Source organism: Callithrix jacchus, chromosome 4 (assembly GCF_049354715.1).
Source record: "Callithrix jacchus isolate 240 chromosome 4, calJac240_pri, whole genome shotgun sequence".
Lineage (NCBI taxonomy): Eukaryota > Metazoa > Chordata > Mammalia > Primates > Cebidae > Callithrix > Callithrix jacchus.
This window is the reverse complement of record NC_133505.1, coordinates 156,541,506-156,559,045: the sequence shown is the minus strand read 5'-3', so window position 1 is coordinate 156,559,045 and position 17,540 is coordinate 156,541,506. Positions and strand designations below refer to the sequence as shown.

The 17,540-nt window shown below is 39.7% G+C and overlaps 1 protein-coding gene across 2 annotated transcripts in view; it reads right to left on the bottom strand.

The window, feature by feature from the left end:
* The window catches only part of PCMT1 (protein-L-isoaspartate (D-aspartate) O-methyltransferase), a 50,319-nt gene that overhangs the window by 21,556 nt on the left and 11,223 nt on the right, over positions 1-17,540 (bottom strand). For both annotated transcript variants that reach the window (XM_078370290.1, XM_002747107.7), the window contains exons 2-3: positions 10,856-10,960; positions 9,274-9,305 (exon numbers count right to left, since the gene is read on the bottom strand). In XM_078370290.1, coding sequence (XP_078226416.1) covers positions 9,274-9,305; positions 10,856-10,960 — 137 coding nt within the window. The remainder of the gene's footprint in view (positions 1-9,273; positions 9,306-10,855; positions 10,961-17,540) is intronic.

Genomic DNA, 17,540 nt, shown 5'->3' with positions numbered 1-17,540 from the left:
TTTTTTTCCCCCCAACATAGTCAAGGTTCATGCATTACATTTACCAATCTAGAATGTTTCCCAGTTATCTTCCTCTACCTACCACTTTGCTCTGTTCTTCAGGACAGTGACTCATTTCAGGAGTCCTGGCCAGGCATGGTGACTTATACCTATAATTCCAGTGCTTTGAAGGGCCAAAGTAGAAGGATCACTTGAGATCAGGAGTTTGAAATCAGCCTGGACAACATAGTGAGACCCTATCTCTATAAAAAAATTGAAAATTATCTCAGTGTGGGTCACGGCACAAGCCTGTAGTCCCAGCTGCTTGGGAGGCTGAGGCGGGAAGATCACTGTAGTTGAGGAGTTTGAGGTTACAGTGAGCTATGATCTTTGCACTCCAGCCTGGGCAACAGAGCAAAACCCTGTCTGTGTCAGGGAAAAAAAAAAAAGAGTCCCATCCAATGCCATTTGTCCCCACACATGATGCACCACATTCTAGATGTGTCTACTTTCTCATGGTTAGATTCAGAACAAAGACTTCTAGCAAGAACACACATAGGTCTTGCTATGCAATTCCCCCAGAGCATCACCTAAGGAATTACATAACATTGGGCCATCTCACTACTGGACATGCCAACCTCAACGACTTAGTAAATGCAGTCACCAATAGATCATTCTAATTTCAAGGCTTATTTATCTCTTTATAATTAATAATATGTGGGCCAGGTGCGGTGGCTTACACCTGTAATCCCTGCACTTTGGGAGGCTGATGTGGGCGGACCACAAGGTCAGGAGTTCGAGACCAGACTGGCTAACATAGTGAAACCCCATCTCTACTAAAAATATAAAAATTAGACGGGTATAGTGGCATACACCTAATATCCCAGCTACTTGGGAGGCTGAGGCAGAATTGCTTGAACCTGGGAGGTGGAGGTTGTAGTGAGCCGAGATCACACCACTGCACTCCAGCCTTGGGCGACAGAGCAAGACTCTCTCTCAAAAAAAAAAACAACAGTAATAATAATATGTGGAATAATAATTTGAGACTACATGAATATTTTTGTTCTCCAACAGTCTTCCTCCTTATGGTTTTAGATTCATTAATATTTGCCTAATTCATCACATTGATGATTACAAAACAGTAATCTTTATTTTTATTTTTTGTAGAGTCAGAATCTTGCTTTGTTGCCCAGGCTGGTCTTGAACTCCTGGGTTCAAGGGATCACCTGCTCGGCCTCCTGAAGTGCTGAGATTACAGGCACAAGAGACTGCACCCAGTCAAAATACTGATTTTTTAAATTTCATTATTCCTTCTACATTCATTAACATTCTTCTGGGTTGGTTGGTTTGTTTTGGAAAAAAAAAAAAATCATTGCAAAAGCGGTTTCAGTAAAAATGCAAAAAAAAAAAAAGAAAAGAAAAAAATCACTTTCATTTTTTTCCGTCTCGCTTTTTTTTTTAATTCTCCATACTCTTAAAAAAAATTTCTTTTTTCAATTCACTGTGCTATATAATCTGTTACTATCATTATTCTTGTTGAATCTCAAATTCTCTCAAATTTGACCTTTGGGAGCCCCTTCAAATCTGCTGCTATGTCCTTCTGACATTACCTCCTCTGCCTTTGAGTACTTCCTCACTTTACAGGTATCAATCACTACTCCAAGGAGTGCTGGTCTCTTTTAGTAAGCAATGGTATTTAGGATCCCAAACCTGGATGACAGGTGTGCTCTTTGCTACCAGGATACCATTTTAACAGGTTGCTTTTAATCTCTTCACCACTGCACACGTCACTTTTTTCTTTACAGGCTTGGAAAATATTCCGGGATTACAGTTACTTCCAAGCTTGTGATTTTAAGGTTCATTAATGTAGATGTCATTTCTCTTTGCATCCTCACTTTCTGCTTCTCTTTTAATGTGGCTAAGATTTATGCAATAAATGATTCAAGATCACAACTGCTTGTTCATATAATACAATCAAAAATATTTTACCCTACTCACATACCTGCACTGTATGCTTACTGCATATAAACATTCATATAGATGTTCCATGTGACTATATACATACATAGATACACAAGTATCTTTCCTTATTAAGGCTCATAGATTACTCAGAAAATAAAAGTAATTAAAAATGTATTCGTGGCCAGGTGCAGCGGCTCAGGCCTGTAATCCCAGCACTTTGGGAGGCCGAGGTGGGTGGATCACTTGAGGCCAGGAGTTCAAGACCAGCCTGGCCATGATGGTGAAACCCTGTCTCTACTAACGGTGGCTTGGCGGGCCACGCGTGTAATCCCAGCTACTCGAGGGGCTGAGGTTGGAGAATCGCCTGGACCTGAGAGGTGGAGGTTGCAGCGAGCCAAGATTGTACCACTGCACTCCAGCTTGGGCAACAGAGCCAGACACTGTCTCAGAAAAAAAAAAAAAAAAAGATCAATGTAAAAGGTCTCATAAAAGAATTTAAAAATTTAGAAAAAAAATGCATTCATTTTGGAAAAAAATTCTGACATAAGCTATGAATATGCTAAGTGAAGTAGGCCAGTCACAAAAAGACAAACACTTTATGATTCCACTTATATGAGGTACCTAGAGTAGCCAAATTCATAGAAACAGAAAATAGAATGGTAGTTACCAGGGGCTGAGATAAAGAAAGAATGGGAAAACTGGGAAACTGTTACTGAGAAATTGTTATTGAATGAGTATATTGTTATTGAATGAGTTTTCGTTGTGCAAGATGAAAAGTGTTCTGAAGATGACTGCGTAAGTGTGAATGTACTTAACACTACTAAATGGTACACTTAAAATGGTTAAGAAGGCAAATTTTATGTTATGTGTATTTTAACACAATTAAAATATTTAATATATTTATATAAAATGCAGTTTTAACAATAAAAAGAGAAATAATCCAATTAAGAAATAGGGAAGAGGCCAGGTGTGGTGGCTTACACTTGTAATCCCAACACTTTGGGGACAAAAGCGGGAGGACTGCTTGAGCTCAGGAGTTTGAGACTAGCCTGGGCAACAGAGCAAGATACTGTCTTTAAAAAAATTTTTTAAATTATATATATGAAAAAGGAAATGAGTAAGAGACTGAATGTTTCTCCAAAGATACAGAAATGGCCAAGACGCACCTGAAAAGATGCTCAACATCATTAATCATTAGGGAAATGCAAATCAAAACCACAATGAGATACCACTTCATAGCCACTAGGATGGATAAAAATTTTTTTTTAAAAAGAAAATAACAAATGTTAACAAGGAAGCAGGGAAACAGGAACTCTCATACATTGCTAGTAGTACTGTAAAATAATGCAGCTACTTTCAAAAATGGTTTGACCCTTCCTCAAAATATTAAACACAGAGTTTTCATATATGACCTAGTAATTCCACTCCTTTGTAAATACTAGAGAGAAATGAAAACACACAAAAATTTCTACACAAATGTTCACAGCAGCATTATTTAGAATAGCCAAACACTGGAAACAATCCAAATGTCCATCAACAGTTAATAAATGTTGTATGTCCACACAATGGGATGTTATGAGTCATAAAAAAGAGTGAAGTACTGATTCACACTACAACAGGAATAAATCTTGAAAACATTATTCTAAATTTAAAAAGTCAGTCACAAAAGGCAACATAGTATGACATTCTATTTACATGAAATGTACAGAATAGGCAAATCTATGGAAACAAAAAACAGATTAGTAGTTGCCAGGACCTGAGCAGAGCAGGGGTTGGAATCTGACTGCTAATGGGTGTAAGGAAGGTTTCCTTCTGCAGTGATGAAAACGTTCTCATAGTAGACAGTGGTGATGTTTGTACAATTCTGAATAAACTAAAAATCACAGAATTCTACACTTTAAAGGGATGAATTCCGTAGTATAAGAATTATATCGTTTTTAATTTTTTCTGAGACAGGGTCTTGATCTGTCACCCAGGCAGGAGTACAGTGGTGTGATCAAGACTCACTGTAGCCTCCATCTCCCAGGCTCAAGCAATCCTTCCACCTTAGTCTCCAGGGTAGCTGGGACAACAGTCAGGCACTAACACATTCAGCTAAATGGTTTTTTTTATTTTTGTAGAGATGGAATCTCACCATACTGCCCAGGCTGGTCTCAAACTCCTGGGCTCAAGTGATCCTCTTGCCTTGGCCTTCCAAAGTGCTGAGGATTACAGGCTCAAGGCACTATGCCTAACCAAGAATTATATCTTTTTTTTTTTTAATCACTGCAACCTCCGCCTCCCAGGTTCACGCGATTCTCCTGCCTCAGCCTCCTAAGTAGCTAAGATTATAGGCACATGCCACCATGCCCAACTAATTTTTGTATTTTTAGTATGGACAGGGTTTCACTGTGTTGGTCAGGCTGGCCTTGAACTCCTGACCCTGTGATTCACCCACCTCAGCCTCCCAAAGTGTTGGGATTACAGGCGTGAGCCACCGCGCCTGGCAAGAATTATATCTTAATAAAGCTTTTTTATGGTGGTATTCTAAAGCAAATCCTTTGCCACAGAGTAATTGCTATGCTTTGTTTGGCAATGAACTGCACACCCAGATCAAACTTCAGAGGAAAGAAAAAAAATCACAAAGCATTTCCCTTAATACATGAAAGCATACTACTCCAGTCGATTTCCCAACCATGCTAGATACTGGCTCTCTAAAATAACTTTAAGCATTCATGCATTTTTTTTTTTATGGAGTTTTGCTCTTTTGCCCAGGCTGGAGTGAAGTGATACAATCTTGGCTTACTGCAACCTGTGCCCTGGTTCAAGTGATTCTCCTGCCTCAGCCTCCTGAATAGCTGGGATTATAGGTACCCGTCACCACACCGGGCTAATTTTTGTGTCTTCAGTAGAGATGGGATGTCGCCATGCTGGCCAGGCTGGTCTCAAACTCCTGATCTCAGCTGATCCACCTGCCTCGGCCTCCCAAAGTGCTAGAATTACAGGTGTGACCCACTGTACACAGCTGCATCCATGCTTCTACATAAGTCTTTCATTTAAGTAGCAGTTCAAACTGTTTGCAGATACCTTAAAACTATAACTTTTCTTTTTAATCACTAATTTATTTGAATAGGGTAATGCACAAAAAAGCCATTCCTAATCTATGGTTTAAAGAAAAAAGAGGCCGGGCGCAGTGGCTCACGCCTGTAATCCCAGCATTTTGGGAGGCCAAGGCAGGCAAATCACAAGGTCAGGAGTTCAAGACCATCCTGGCCAACATAGCAAAACCCATCTCTAAAAATACAAAAAAATTAGCCAGACGTGGTAGCGGGTGCCTGTAACCCCAGCAGCTTGGGAGGCTTAGGCAGAGAGAATCACTTGAACCTGGGAGGCAGAGGTTGCAGTAAGACGAGACCACGCCAATGTACCCCATCCCAGGCAACAGTGCAAGACTCCATCTTTAAAAAAAAAAAAAAAGGCCTGACCCAGTGGCTCATGCCTATAATCCTAACACTTTGGGAGGCTGAGGTAGGAGGATCACCTGACCTCAAGAGCTCAGAACTAGCCTGGGCAACATAGTGAGACCTCATCTCTATAAGAAATGTTTTAAAAATACTAGGGGTGGCCAGGTGCAGTGGCTCATACCTGTAATCCCAGCACTTTGGGAGGCTGAGGCAGGCATATCACAAGGTCAGGAGTTTCAGACCAGTCTGGCCAACACAGTGAAAGCCTGTCTCTACTAAAAATAGAAAAAATTAGCTGGGCAGGTGGCATGCGCCTGTAATCCCAGCTACTCAGGAGGCTGAGGCAAGAGAATTGCTTGAACCCACGAGGCACGGGTTGCAGAGAGCTGAGATCACACCACACTGCACTGCAGCCTGGACAACAGTGCAAGACTTCTAAAAAAAAAAAAAAAAAATTAGGGGTGGTGGGGCCAGGCACAGTAGCTCACACCTATTATCCCAGTTTGGGAGGCTGAGGTGAGCAGATCACAAGGTCAGGAAATCCAGATCATTCTGGCCAACATGGTGAAACCCTGTCTCTACTAAAAATACAAAAAAAATTAACCGGGTATTATGGCACATGCCCGTAATCCCAGCTACTCAGGAGGCTGAAGTAGGAGAATTGCTTGGACATGAGAGACGGAGGTTTCAGTGAGCCAAGGGCATGCCACTTCACTCCAGCCTGGCAACAGAGTGAGACACCGTACCAAAAAAAAAAAAAAAAATTAGGGGTAGTGGTACGAGCCTATAATCCTAGCTACTCAGGAGGCTAAGGTGGGAGGATTTTTTTTTTTTTTTTTTTGAGATGGAGTTTCGCTGTTGTTACCCAGACTGGAGTACAATGGCGCGATCTCGGCTCACCGCAACCTCCACATCCTGGGTTCAGGCAATTCTCCTACCTCAGCCTCCCAAGTAGCTGGGACTACAGGCACATGCCCAGCTAATTTTTTTATATTTTTAGTAGAGATGGGGTTTCACCTTGTTGACCAGGATGGTCTCGATCTCTTGACCTCATGATCCACCCGCCTCGGCCTCCCAAAGTGCTGGGATTACAGGTGTGAGCCATCGCGCCTGGCCAGGAGGATCTTTTAAGCCCAGCAGGTCTAGGCTGCAGTAAGCCATTATCATGACTCTGTACTTCAACCTGAGCAACAGAGCAAGACCCTGTCTCAAAAAAACAAAAACTAAAAAATTAAGGGCTAGGCACAGTGGCTCAGGCCTGTAATCCCACCACTTTGGGAAGCCAAAGATGGTGGACCACTTGAGGTCAGGAGTTCAAGACCAGCCCGGGGTGAAACCCCATCTCTACTAATAACACAAAAATTAGCCAGGCATGGTGGCGGGCGCCTGTGAATCCAGCTACTCAGGAGGCTGAGGCAGGCAAATCACTTGAACCTGGGAGGCAAAGGCTTCACTGAGCTGAGATTGTGCCACTACATTCCAGCAGCTGAGACTGTGTCACTACACTCCAGCCTGGACAACAGAGGAAGACTCCATCTCACAAATAATAATAAATTAATTAAAATGTTAAAAAAAATAAGGAAAAGGAATAAAAAAATTGATAACCGGTCAGGCACAATGGCTCAAGCCTGTAATCCCAGCACTTTGGGAGGCCGAGGCAGATGGATCATCTGAGGTAAGGAGTTCGAAACCAGCCCACCCAACATGGTGAAACTCTGTCTCTACTAAAAAATATAAAAATTAGCTGGGCATGGTGGCAGGTGCCTGTAATCCCAGCTACTAGGGAGGCTGAGTGAGGCAGGAGAATTGCTTGAACCCAGGGGGCAGAGGTTGCAGTGAGCCAAGATCATGCCACTGCACTCCAGCCTGGGCCACAGAGCAAGACTTCATCTCGAAAAAAAAAATTTCTTTTAAATAAGTGAAGATGACATCTTTTCATTTCTTTAAATGCCAATGCCATTTGTATTTCGGTTCAATGAACTATCAATCCTGTCCTTTATGCATTTTGGTGGGGGGGGTGCTTAATGGTCTTTAACTTACTAATTTATGGGATACAAACACAGACAAATATATGCATACATACGTATATATTGAAATTTTCTCATGCTGTCATATGTATTACAATATTTCCCTCTATTGTTCATCATCATTATTATTATTATTGAGATGGGGTCTCTCTCTGTCACCACGCTGGAGTGCAGTAGCACAATCATGGGCTTACTGCAGCCTCAAATTCCTGGACTCAGACAGTCCTCCTGTCTTGGCCTTCCTTGTAGCTTGGACTATAGGAACATGGCACCACACCCAGCTAAGTTTTAAAATTTTTTGTAGAGACAGAGTCTTGCTTTGTTGTCCAGGCTGGTCTCAAACTTCGGGCTTCAAGCAATATTCCTGCCTTGGCCTCCCAAAGTGCTGAAATTACAGGTGTGAGCCACCACACCCAGCCAATTTTTCCTCTTTAACTTTTGCTTGTAACATTTTTTCTTTGCAAAAATCCTAGATATTAGGGTTTTTTTTACGGCTTCTGTGTTTTCTATCATGTTTCAAAAAGTCATTACTATTCAATTTTTATAAATGTCTGTTTTCTTCTAGCATAATTATCAGTTTCACTATAAATGCGTATAGAATTTATTTTATTAAGTTTAAATAAGAGCTTCTTCAACTCCAAATACTCGCAGAAAATCAGAAAAGTTATTGTTGTGGCCATGCACAGTGGCTCCCACTTATAATCCCAGCACTTTGGGAGGCCGAGGCAGGAACCCAGGAGACAGAGGCTGTAGTGGGCAGAGATTGTACCACTGCACTCCAGCCTGGGCAATAGGAACGAAATTTAGTCTTATAGAAAAAAAACGCCAGGCATGGTGGCTCACTCCTGTAATCCCACCACTTTGGGAGGCCAAGGCAGGCAGATCATGAGGTCAGGAGTTCAAGACCAGCCTGGCCAACACAGTCTTTACTAAAAATACAAAAATTAGCCAGGTGTGGTGGCAGGCACCTGTAATCCTAGCTACTGTAGCTACTCAGGAGGCTGAGGCAGGAGAATCACCTGAACCCAGGAGGCAGAAGTTGCAGCGAGCCAAAATCACACCACTGCATACCAGCAGCCTGGGCAACAGTGCAAGACTCCATCAAAAAAAAAAAAAAAAAAAAGAAAGGAAAGAAAAGCTATGGTTCTTTCCTATAAAACAAAATAATAGTATTCACATTTAAACCCTAAGAAAAAGTTGACCACAGTGGCTCATGCTATAATCCTAGCACTTTAGTAGGCTGAGGTAGGAGGACTGCATGAGCCCAGGAGTCAAGGCTGCAGTGAGCTGTGATGATCATACCACTGCATTTCAGCCTGGGTGACAAAGTAAGACCTTGTCTCAAAAATAAAATAAAATAAAACAAACCCAAGAAAATTTCTAACAGATGAAAATTACTAGATCATTCAAAGTAAGTCCTTCTCAAGGACCTATGCAGCTCAATGGCTGCTATACTTAACTATTCCCTAATAAATTTTCCACATAAAATGTGAAATAATATTCAACTTAAGATTTCTATAAAATGTCCACTATACTATTTAATATTATCTCTTTTAAATAACTCTCTACTAAATAAGCTTTTATGTTCAATTTTTACATGTCACAGATACTGACAACCACCAAAAACCCAAAAACTTTAATATGCCAGTTTCTACCTAAAAAGTCTCCTTCAGCAGACCCTGTATTAAGAATAAGATGTTCAAAAAAGAAAATGATGTTCATTACTAATTTCCATAACTCATAGATGATAAACTGAAATATTTAAAAATTTCAAACTTTCTTTAAACCTTTTTTACCAAAGAAAATGACTATTTAGAGAAAAATGTGATCCATTTGTAACCAAATAAACAAACTTAACTTACCATGTGTGGAGCACTGATTGTTGCTTGGAAACCTGCAAAACAAGAAGAGAACTACTGATACAGTCAGCTGCAAAAATAGACTATTTTACATAATTTCTTTTCTAACATCCATATGTTATTTTTCCACAATAATTTTGTTTTAGTTTTTATGATCTCAAGAAAATAAAACTTATGTCTGTTAGAGTATTGCCACCCAGCAGTTAAAATTGGAAAATATAATTATGCCAAAGGGCAATGTGCTCATCTAGTAAAATGGTCCCTCTAAAGTATGGCAGCTAAAAATTTCTTCTTCTGTAGAGTCAGCTAAGAAAGAAAGAATTTCAGTAAGTTGAGAGTTGATATATTTTTGGCTTGTTTTTCCTTCAGACTGTTTTTTTAAAAATAAGCTTTCATATATAATAGGTATACTAAATCTGTGCAAAATTAAATTGCTTCATATTTCCGTCAACTTAAAAAAAACTAGAATAACTGAAAAATAGCTTAAAAGACCAATAAACTACTTCATTTTATTCTCTATCTTTTCATCTAATGTTAATTCACACAATCCCTTCTTGGTTCTTAACTTTTAGTTTCTTTTCTTCTGGTGTTCTTTCTCAAAACTTATTTACCTGCTTCTTTCTGCCTCTGAAGCAATTTTCACTGAGCGGTGGTAGCAGGTGCCTTCGGGGTTCAGAAGCTCCCCAGGATCTTCTCTGCTGACTGTTACAGTGCTTCAAAAGAAGATAGCATGGCAGCTGGCTGACAGAATCCTGAGGCACTTCTAAGCCTCAAAGGCGCCCACTGCCAAGGCTCAGCAGTTCAGCAAAACCTGCTTCAGGAGAAGGAGTTAAATATAGGACTTTCTAAAAAACAAACATAAGCCAAAAAATCAGGGCAAGTGAAGCAGAGAAGTCAGTAATAACTTAAGCACACTTACTGATCTAAATATTGATTTAAAAAATTAATACTAACCTGAAAACTAATTTTCAACACTAAGGCCCCTAAAGAAAACTCAGCACTCAGCTAATACTCTAAGTTTTCATTAAAAATTTTTTTCACCAAAATATTTTATTTTAAAAAATGTCTTTAATTCTTTATACATATTATATATTGTTTGAGAAAATAGAAAAACATACATCATTTTATTAAAATAGATATGTTTGGGATTATGAAACATACTGAGTCATAAAATTCAAACTAAGAAGGTAATAATAGGCTGGATGTGGTGGCTCACTTCTGTAATCCCAGCACTTTAAGAGGCCCACATGGGTGAATCACCTGAGGTTAGGAGTTCAAGACCAGCCTGACCAATATGGTGAAACCCCATCTCTCTTAAAATTACAGAAATTAGCCAGGCATGGTGGTGTGCACCTCTAGTCCCAGCTACTTAGGAGATTGAGGCAGGAGACGCACTTGAATCTAGGAGGAGGAGGTTGCAGTGAGTCTCGTCACTGCATTCCAGCCTGGGCGACAGAGTAAGCCTCCATCTCAAAGAAAAAAAAAAAAGGTAATAATAAATATCTGTGTCCCAGGCTTTTTATAGTTTCAAAAATCATAAAGTAAATGATGAAAAGTGTGACATTTTCAGAAATCTACAGCTTACCTATTGATTGTGGAGAATCCATGTAAGGGTTACATTTTGCATAGTGGGAGCGGTCTGTAGCCAGCATCACTTCAAATACTTTATCTGTCTTGATGATTCCATTTTCTGAAACAAATGAGGTAAATATTTTCAGGAGAGAGACACGATCAGAGGTATTTTAGAATAATTACACCAGTTGTGCTGCACAGACTGAACTGGTAAAACCATGAGAAGCTGCTGCAATGGCCCAGGTAACGGCAACCTGGTCTTTAATAACAATAAGGACAAAGAAAAGTAGAAGGATAATGAGATGTCTGGTAGGTAATATATACCTGACTGACTGGATTTGAGGGTGGGAGTGGGGATAATTGTTGAGATGCTAATGCCATTTACCGATTTAAGAAATCCTGAAGAAAGATCAAAGTCAAGGGGGAAAATGGTAAGTTATCTATTCAGTTAGGGGCTTTGGCGCATACAACTGGAGCCATTCTGTAGTCAGCTGGACACATGAATCTGGAGCTCAGAAAAGAGATCTAGAATAGAGATATAGATTTCTATTTATTATGGATGGCAACTGAAGCAATCAAAGTGAATTCAAAGTGGCCAGAGAATAAATAGAGAAGAAAAAGTCAACATCTAAAAGACATGCAAAGAAAGCAGAGCCATCAAAGATAAGGAGCAGTCACAGAGGCAGGATGAAGACCAGGCCAATATACTGTTGTAGAGCCCAGGAGAAGCGAATTTCTCAAGAAGAAAACCAAGATCAATAATATATATTTGGCTTTCCTAACAATTAGTTATTTGAGATAAAGGCCAGGTACAGCAGCCCATGCCTATAATCTCAAAGCTTTGGGAGTCCAAGGGAGGATAGCTTGAGCCCAGGAGCTTGAGATCAGGCAAGGCAACATAGTAAAATTGCCTCTATAACAACAAAAAAAAATTAATTAGCTGGGCATCATGGCACAAGTGTGTAGTCCTAAACACTCAGGAGGCTGAGGTGGGAGAATTGCTTGAGCCCAGGAGTTTGAGGTTAAAATCAGCTATGATCATACCATTGTACTCCAGCCTGGGTGAAAAGGCATGACCCTGTCTCAAGGCTGGATGCATAGGAAAAAGAAAAAAAAAAAAAAATCAAACCAATGCCATTCAAAACTAATGTAAAAAGAAAACAAAATGCAAATCAAAACATTTCTGCTGATTAAACAAAACTAGTATTTAAAACTATATTCTAAAAAAATGTACCAGGAAGTAAACATATTACCGGGAAGATTTTAAAGGAAAGGAAAAGAATTCTCAGAACATCAAGGCAAAAATAATTAGCTGGGTTAGCATGGTGACTAACGTCTATAATCCTAACACTTTGAGAGGCTGAGGCAGGTGGATCATTTGCGGCCACGAGTTCAAGAGCAGCAGGGCCAATATGGCAAAACCCCATCTCTACTAAAAATACAGAAATTAGCCAGGTGTGATGGCACATGCCTGTAATCCCGGCTCCTTAGGAGGCTGAGGCACAAGAATTGCTTGAACCCAGGAGGCGGGGGCTGCAGTGAGCTGAGATCATGCCACTGCACTCAAGCCTGGGCAACAGAGTGAGGCTCTGTCTTCAAAAAAATTAAAAAAAAAAAAAAAAAAAACTAGCCAAGCATGGTTCTGCATGCCTGTGGTCTCAGCTACTTAGGAGGCTAAGGTGGATCAACTGAGCCTGGGAGGCAGAGGCTGCAGTGAGTCAAGATCACACCACTGCAATCCACTCCAGCCTAAGTGAGAGGATGAGACTCAATCTCAAAAAAAAATTAAGGCAAAAAGATCAAATTACCTATTATAATAAAAAATTTGAAAATCAACCAGGTGTGGTGTTGTGCGCCTGTGGTCCCAGCTACTTGGAGGCTGAGGTGGCAGGATCACTTGAGCTCAGTAAGTCAAGGCTACAGTGAGTCAGGATCATACCACTGTACTCCAGCCTGGGCAGTAGAGTAAGACCCTGTCTCAAAACACAAACAAATAGGTTGAGTATGTGGCTCATGCCTGTAATCCCAGCACTTTGGGAAGCCAAGGTGGGTGTATCATCTGAGGTCAGGAGTTCAAGACCAACCTGGCCAACATGGCAAAACACCATCTCTACTAAAAATACAAACATCAGCCAGGTATGGTGGCATGCACCTGTAATCCCAGCTACTCAGAAGGCTGAGGCAGAGAATCACCTGAACCCAGGAGGCAGAGGTTGCAGTGAGCCAAGATTATACCACTGCACTCCAGCCTGGGTGACAGAATGAGACTTTGTCTCAAAACAAACAAACCAACAAAAAACTAGGTCACCAAAGGTTTCTTAAGAGGAACAAACAAGCTGGATGCAGTGGCTCACATCTGTAATCCCACCAATTTAGAAGACAAAGGCAGGTGGATTACTTGAGTCCAGGAGTTTGAGACCACCCTTGGGCAACATGACTAGACCCATCTCTACAAAAAATTTAAAAAATTAGCCTGGCATAGTGATGCATACCTGTAGTCCCAGCTACTCAGGGGACTGAGGTGGAAGGATCACTTGTGCCTGGAAAATCAAGGCTGCAGTATGCCCTGATCATGCCACTGCACTCCAACCTGGGCAACAGAGTGAGACCCTGTCTCAATAAATAAAAATAAAAATTAAGAGCAAGATTCAAAGCAAAGTAAGAATAAAGCAGCATTTCAAGAAATTCAAGGAAAGAAAATGCAAATCAACAATAAAAAGGAATGAACGGCCAGGTGCAGTGACTCACATCTATAATCCCAGAACTTTGGGAGGACTTTGGGAGGCTGAGATAGGAGGATCATTTGAGCCCAAGAGTTCAAGACCAGCCTGAGCAACATAGTGGCAACCTGTCTGTACCAAGAAAGAAAAAAAATAGGAGCGAATTACTGATATACTCAACATGAATGAATCTCAAAAGCACTAATCTAAGTGAAAGAAGCCAGACAAGCAGACTACATATGATTCCATTTTTAACACATTCTAGAAAAGCCAAAACCATAGTGGTAAAAGGCCTATCTGTAGTTGCTAAGGGATAGAAGGGAGGAGATTAATTGCAAAGAGACAAAAAAACGTTTTCAGTGAAAGAAGCGTTCTGTAGCAGAGATCAGCAAACAACTGTAAAGGTCTAAATAGTAAACATTTTAGAATGTACAAGCCATATACTCTCTGTTGCAACTACTAAACACTGCCACTGTGGTGCAAAAACAGCCAGAAACACTACATAAATGAAAGTGTGGCTGTGTTTCAATAAAAATTTATAAAACCAGGCAGGGGGCCAAATTTTGTCGGTGGCCTGTAGTTTGCTAACCCACGTTCTACATCATAACAAAATTGGTAGTTACACACTGTATCTGTGTGTCACATTTTTTTCAAATTGTATTCTTCAAACTGGTGAATTTAAGTGTAAGCCAAGGATTTTATACCCAGCCAAGCTGTCCTTCAAAATCAAGGCTATAGGGAGGGGAAAAAAAAACATTTTGAATATGTAAGAACTCAGAGAATGTTGTACACACAAGCCCTTTCTGAGGAATCTTCTAGAGGATGTGTTTTATCTAACCAAGAGATAACCAGGGATATGTTGGCAAAGGACACATACCCAATTGTATAGCCAAGACAAAAATAAGGATAGGAACATGGGTGAAATAATAGCACTTAAATGTTATATGTTCTGACAAAGTCTTGAAAGAATAAAAACAATTAGAGGAGGAAATAAAGGGAAAGTAGAATTAGATCACTGTTGTACAGGTAATAGAAGGAATCAAACGATACCATTTCACACAGATTGATCAAATAGCAAGTTTTGCCCTTGTTACCCAGGCTAGAGTGCAGTGGTGCGATCTTAGCTCACTATAACCACTGCCTCCTGGATTCAAGCAATTCTCCTACCTCAGCCTCCTGAATAACTGGATCACCGGCACCCATCACAATGCCCGACTAATATTGTATTTTTAGTAGAGATAGGATTTCACCATACTGGTCAGGCTGGTCTCAAACTTCTGACCTCAGGTGATTCACCTGCCTCACCTCCCAAAGTGCTGCTGGTATTACAGGCGTGAGCCAGCAAAAAAAAAAAAAAAAAAAAATTAAGGTCAATTAATAACACTATAAAAGGTATAAATACAAACTTTCCAAGTAACAATGAATATTTTTTTAATTACCAAAAAAGGCACATCAAACAGAGAAAACAATTTAAATAGTAATAGACTAGCAAAGACAAATGTAAATGGTATTTCCATTTTAAAATATAAATTTTGGATAAATTACCCAAATAGAAAATATTATTTCTACACAAAGAAGTGTAGGCAAGCTACTCAAAAAGGTCAGTAGAATAAAACACTGAAAAGTACTTTTTTATTTTTAAAGAGGCAGGGTCTGGCTCTGTTGCCCAGGCTGAAGTACAGCGGCACCATCAAAGCTTATTGTAACCTCTGACTCCTGAGTTCAAGTGCTCTTCCTGTCTTAGCCACCCCAACACTTAGGCTGACATGAGCATGCCCCGACACCTGGCTAATTAAAGTATTTTTGTAGAGAGTGGGTCTTGCTATGTTGCCCAGGCTAGTCTCAAATTCCTGGCCTCCAGTGATCCTCCCACCTCAGCTTCCCAATGTGCTGAGATTACAGGCGTGAGGCCCAGTCGCTAGCCTGAAAGCATTTTTTTTAAATTCCAAAAGCAGAGTAATAGTAGCAGTGATATTTGCTGAATGTTTACCATGCTAAAGATACAGTTCTAATAAACAGAATCAATCTTAAGTTGTCTCAAGCCTATAAAGTAGGCACTATTATTTATTTCATTTGACAGATCATAACATTGAGGTCAGAAAAACTAAGTAGTCCAGGATAACAGCAAATAAGGGGTATGGTTATTCAAATTAATATGTTAGATTTCTATTGATCACTATACTGCTACTAACATATTCAAATAACTTAGTGAGTTCTACTACTGTCCAAAATACTTCTTGAGTGGTTCATTTGCCCTGATATTAATTCAAATTCCAGAGGGTGATTCATAGACTCTCAAGACCACAAGAGGCTTTAGGAGCCATCAAGTCTAACTTCATAAATTGGTACCATATTCTCTACTAAAAGAGTTCCATTATTGTGATTCTTACTAGCTCATTCAGACCATTCTGATTATTTGATGAATTTCCCTTTTCGTAATTCACTCACATGAAACCCTTACTGTTATTCTCTGAAGTCACAAAGAATATATTGAATTTCTATCTCGTCAACCTTTTTTTACATATCTGAACATATATCATGACTACCTCAAGCCTTTTTTCAGGTTAGGCAGCTTCATGCAACATTGCCAATTATTCATCAGTTTTTGAAACCATCATCATAGTCACTGTATTCATCCTTCTCTAGATGGATACTTAAAGTGTGATATCTTAAAGATTTTACTTGAGGCACATTCTAAAAATCAAAGCAAGTTAAAGAAATCGACCGGGCACAGTGGTTCATGCCTGTAATCCCAGCACTTTGGGAGCAGAGGTGGACGAATCATGAGGTCAGGCATTCCAGACCAGCCTGGACAACATGGTGAAACACCAGCTCTACTAAAAATACAAAAAAAAAAAAAATAGCTGGGCATAGTGGTGCGTGCCTGGAATTCCAGCTACTCAGGAGGCTGAGGCAGGAGAATTGCTTGAACCCAGGAGGTGGAAGTTGCAGTGAGCTGAGATCGTGCCACTATACTCCAGTCTGGGTGACAGAGCAAGACTCTGTCTCAAAAAAAAAAAAAAAAAAAGAAAGAAAGAAAATCACTTCCTTCAAGCTTGATAATAAATATACTTCTATCAAATTTATGTGAGCTTCTTTGGCTCTATGGATATGGAGGCATATGGAATTCCTTCTAAATTGTTGTTAATAGCATGCCATCTGTCATTTATTAAAAAGCGGAACCCATCAAGATGCAGAATAAAACTTTTCTTAGGCATTGCTGGGTGGTTTCCAAAATTTTCACAAGTTTCTTACTATTTATTTTTGCCCCAGGATCCCATGTTTTAAAAAAATGCTTAAACTTGGGCATGTCCATAGGGTAAAAAATAGTAATAATAATTTTAAAAATACTTAAACCAAACTATTATATATTTACTAAGTTTTTAAATCATTTTCTATTTTTGGTAATCTGCGATATATAAAATATCATAGTGCCCTATGCCAGTGCCCTAAAATATTTCTAGCAAACAGCAAAGTAATTTGATGTTGTACTTTGCATGTAGAGACCAATTAGGGTTAAACGTGCAATTACCATTATGGTTTTCTGAAATAGATAACAGCTTGAGAACCACCCATACCCAATCTGCTTGCAGCCCTAGGGTCTAAAAACCCTAATTAAATGATTATAATAATGGCTAATGTTGGTCCAAATATGCAATTGATCCAAATGAGAACAGTATTCAAAAAGGAGAATGCAATAGAATCCAAGCTATCACCCAAATAATAAAAAGCTTGAAAAAATTAGGGTCATGGTAAGAAAAATATGTTTCTTTTCCTAACTTGAAGGGTGGATGAACATGGGCACAGAAGATAAATCCAATTCCAGGAAAAAAACACACTATACAAGAGCTATGATTTACATATGAAGAAAACTAAAATGTGGCAAGATTTCAAACAACTGATGTTTTTAAGAAAAGGAAAAATATTGGACAGTCTTCAATAGCAGAAAGGCTGTAATACAGGAAACAAACAGCAGGG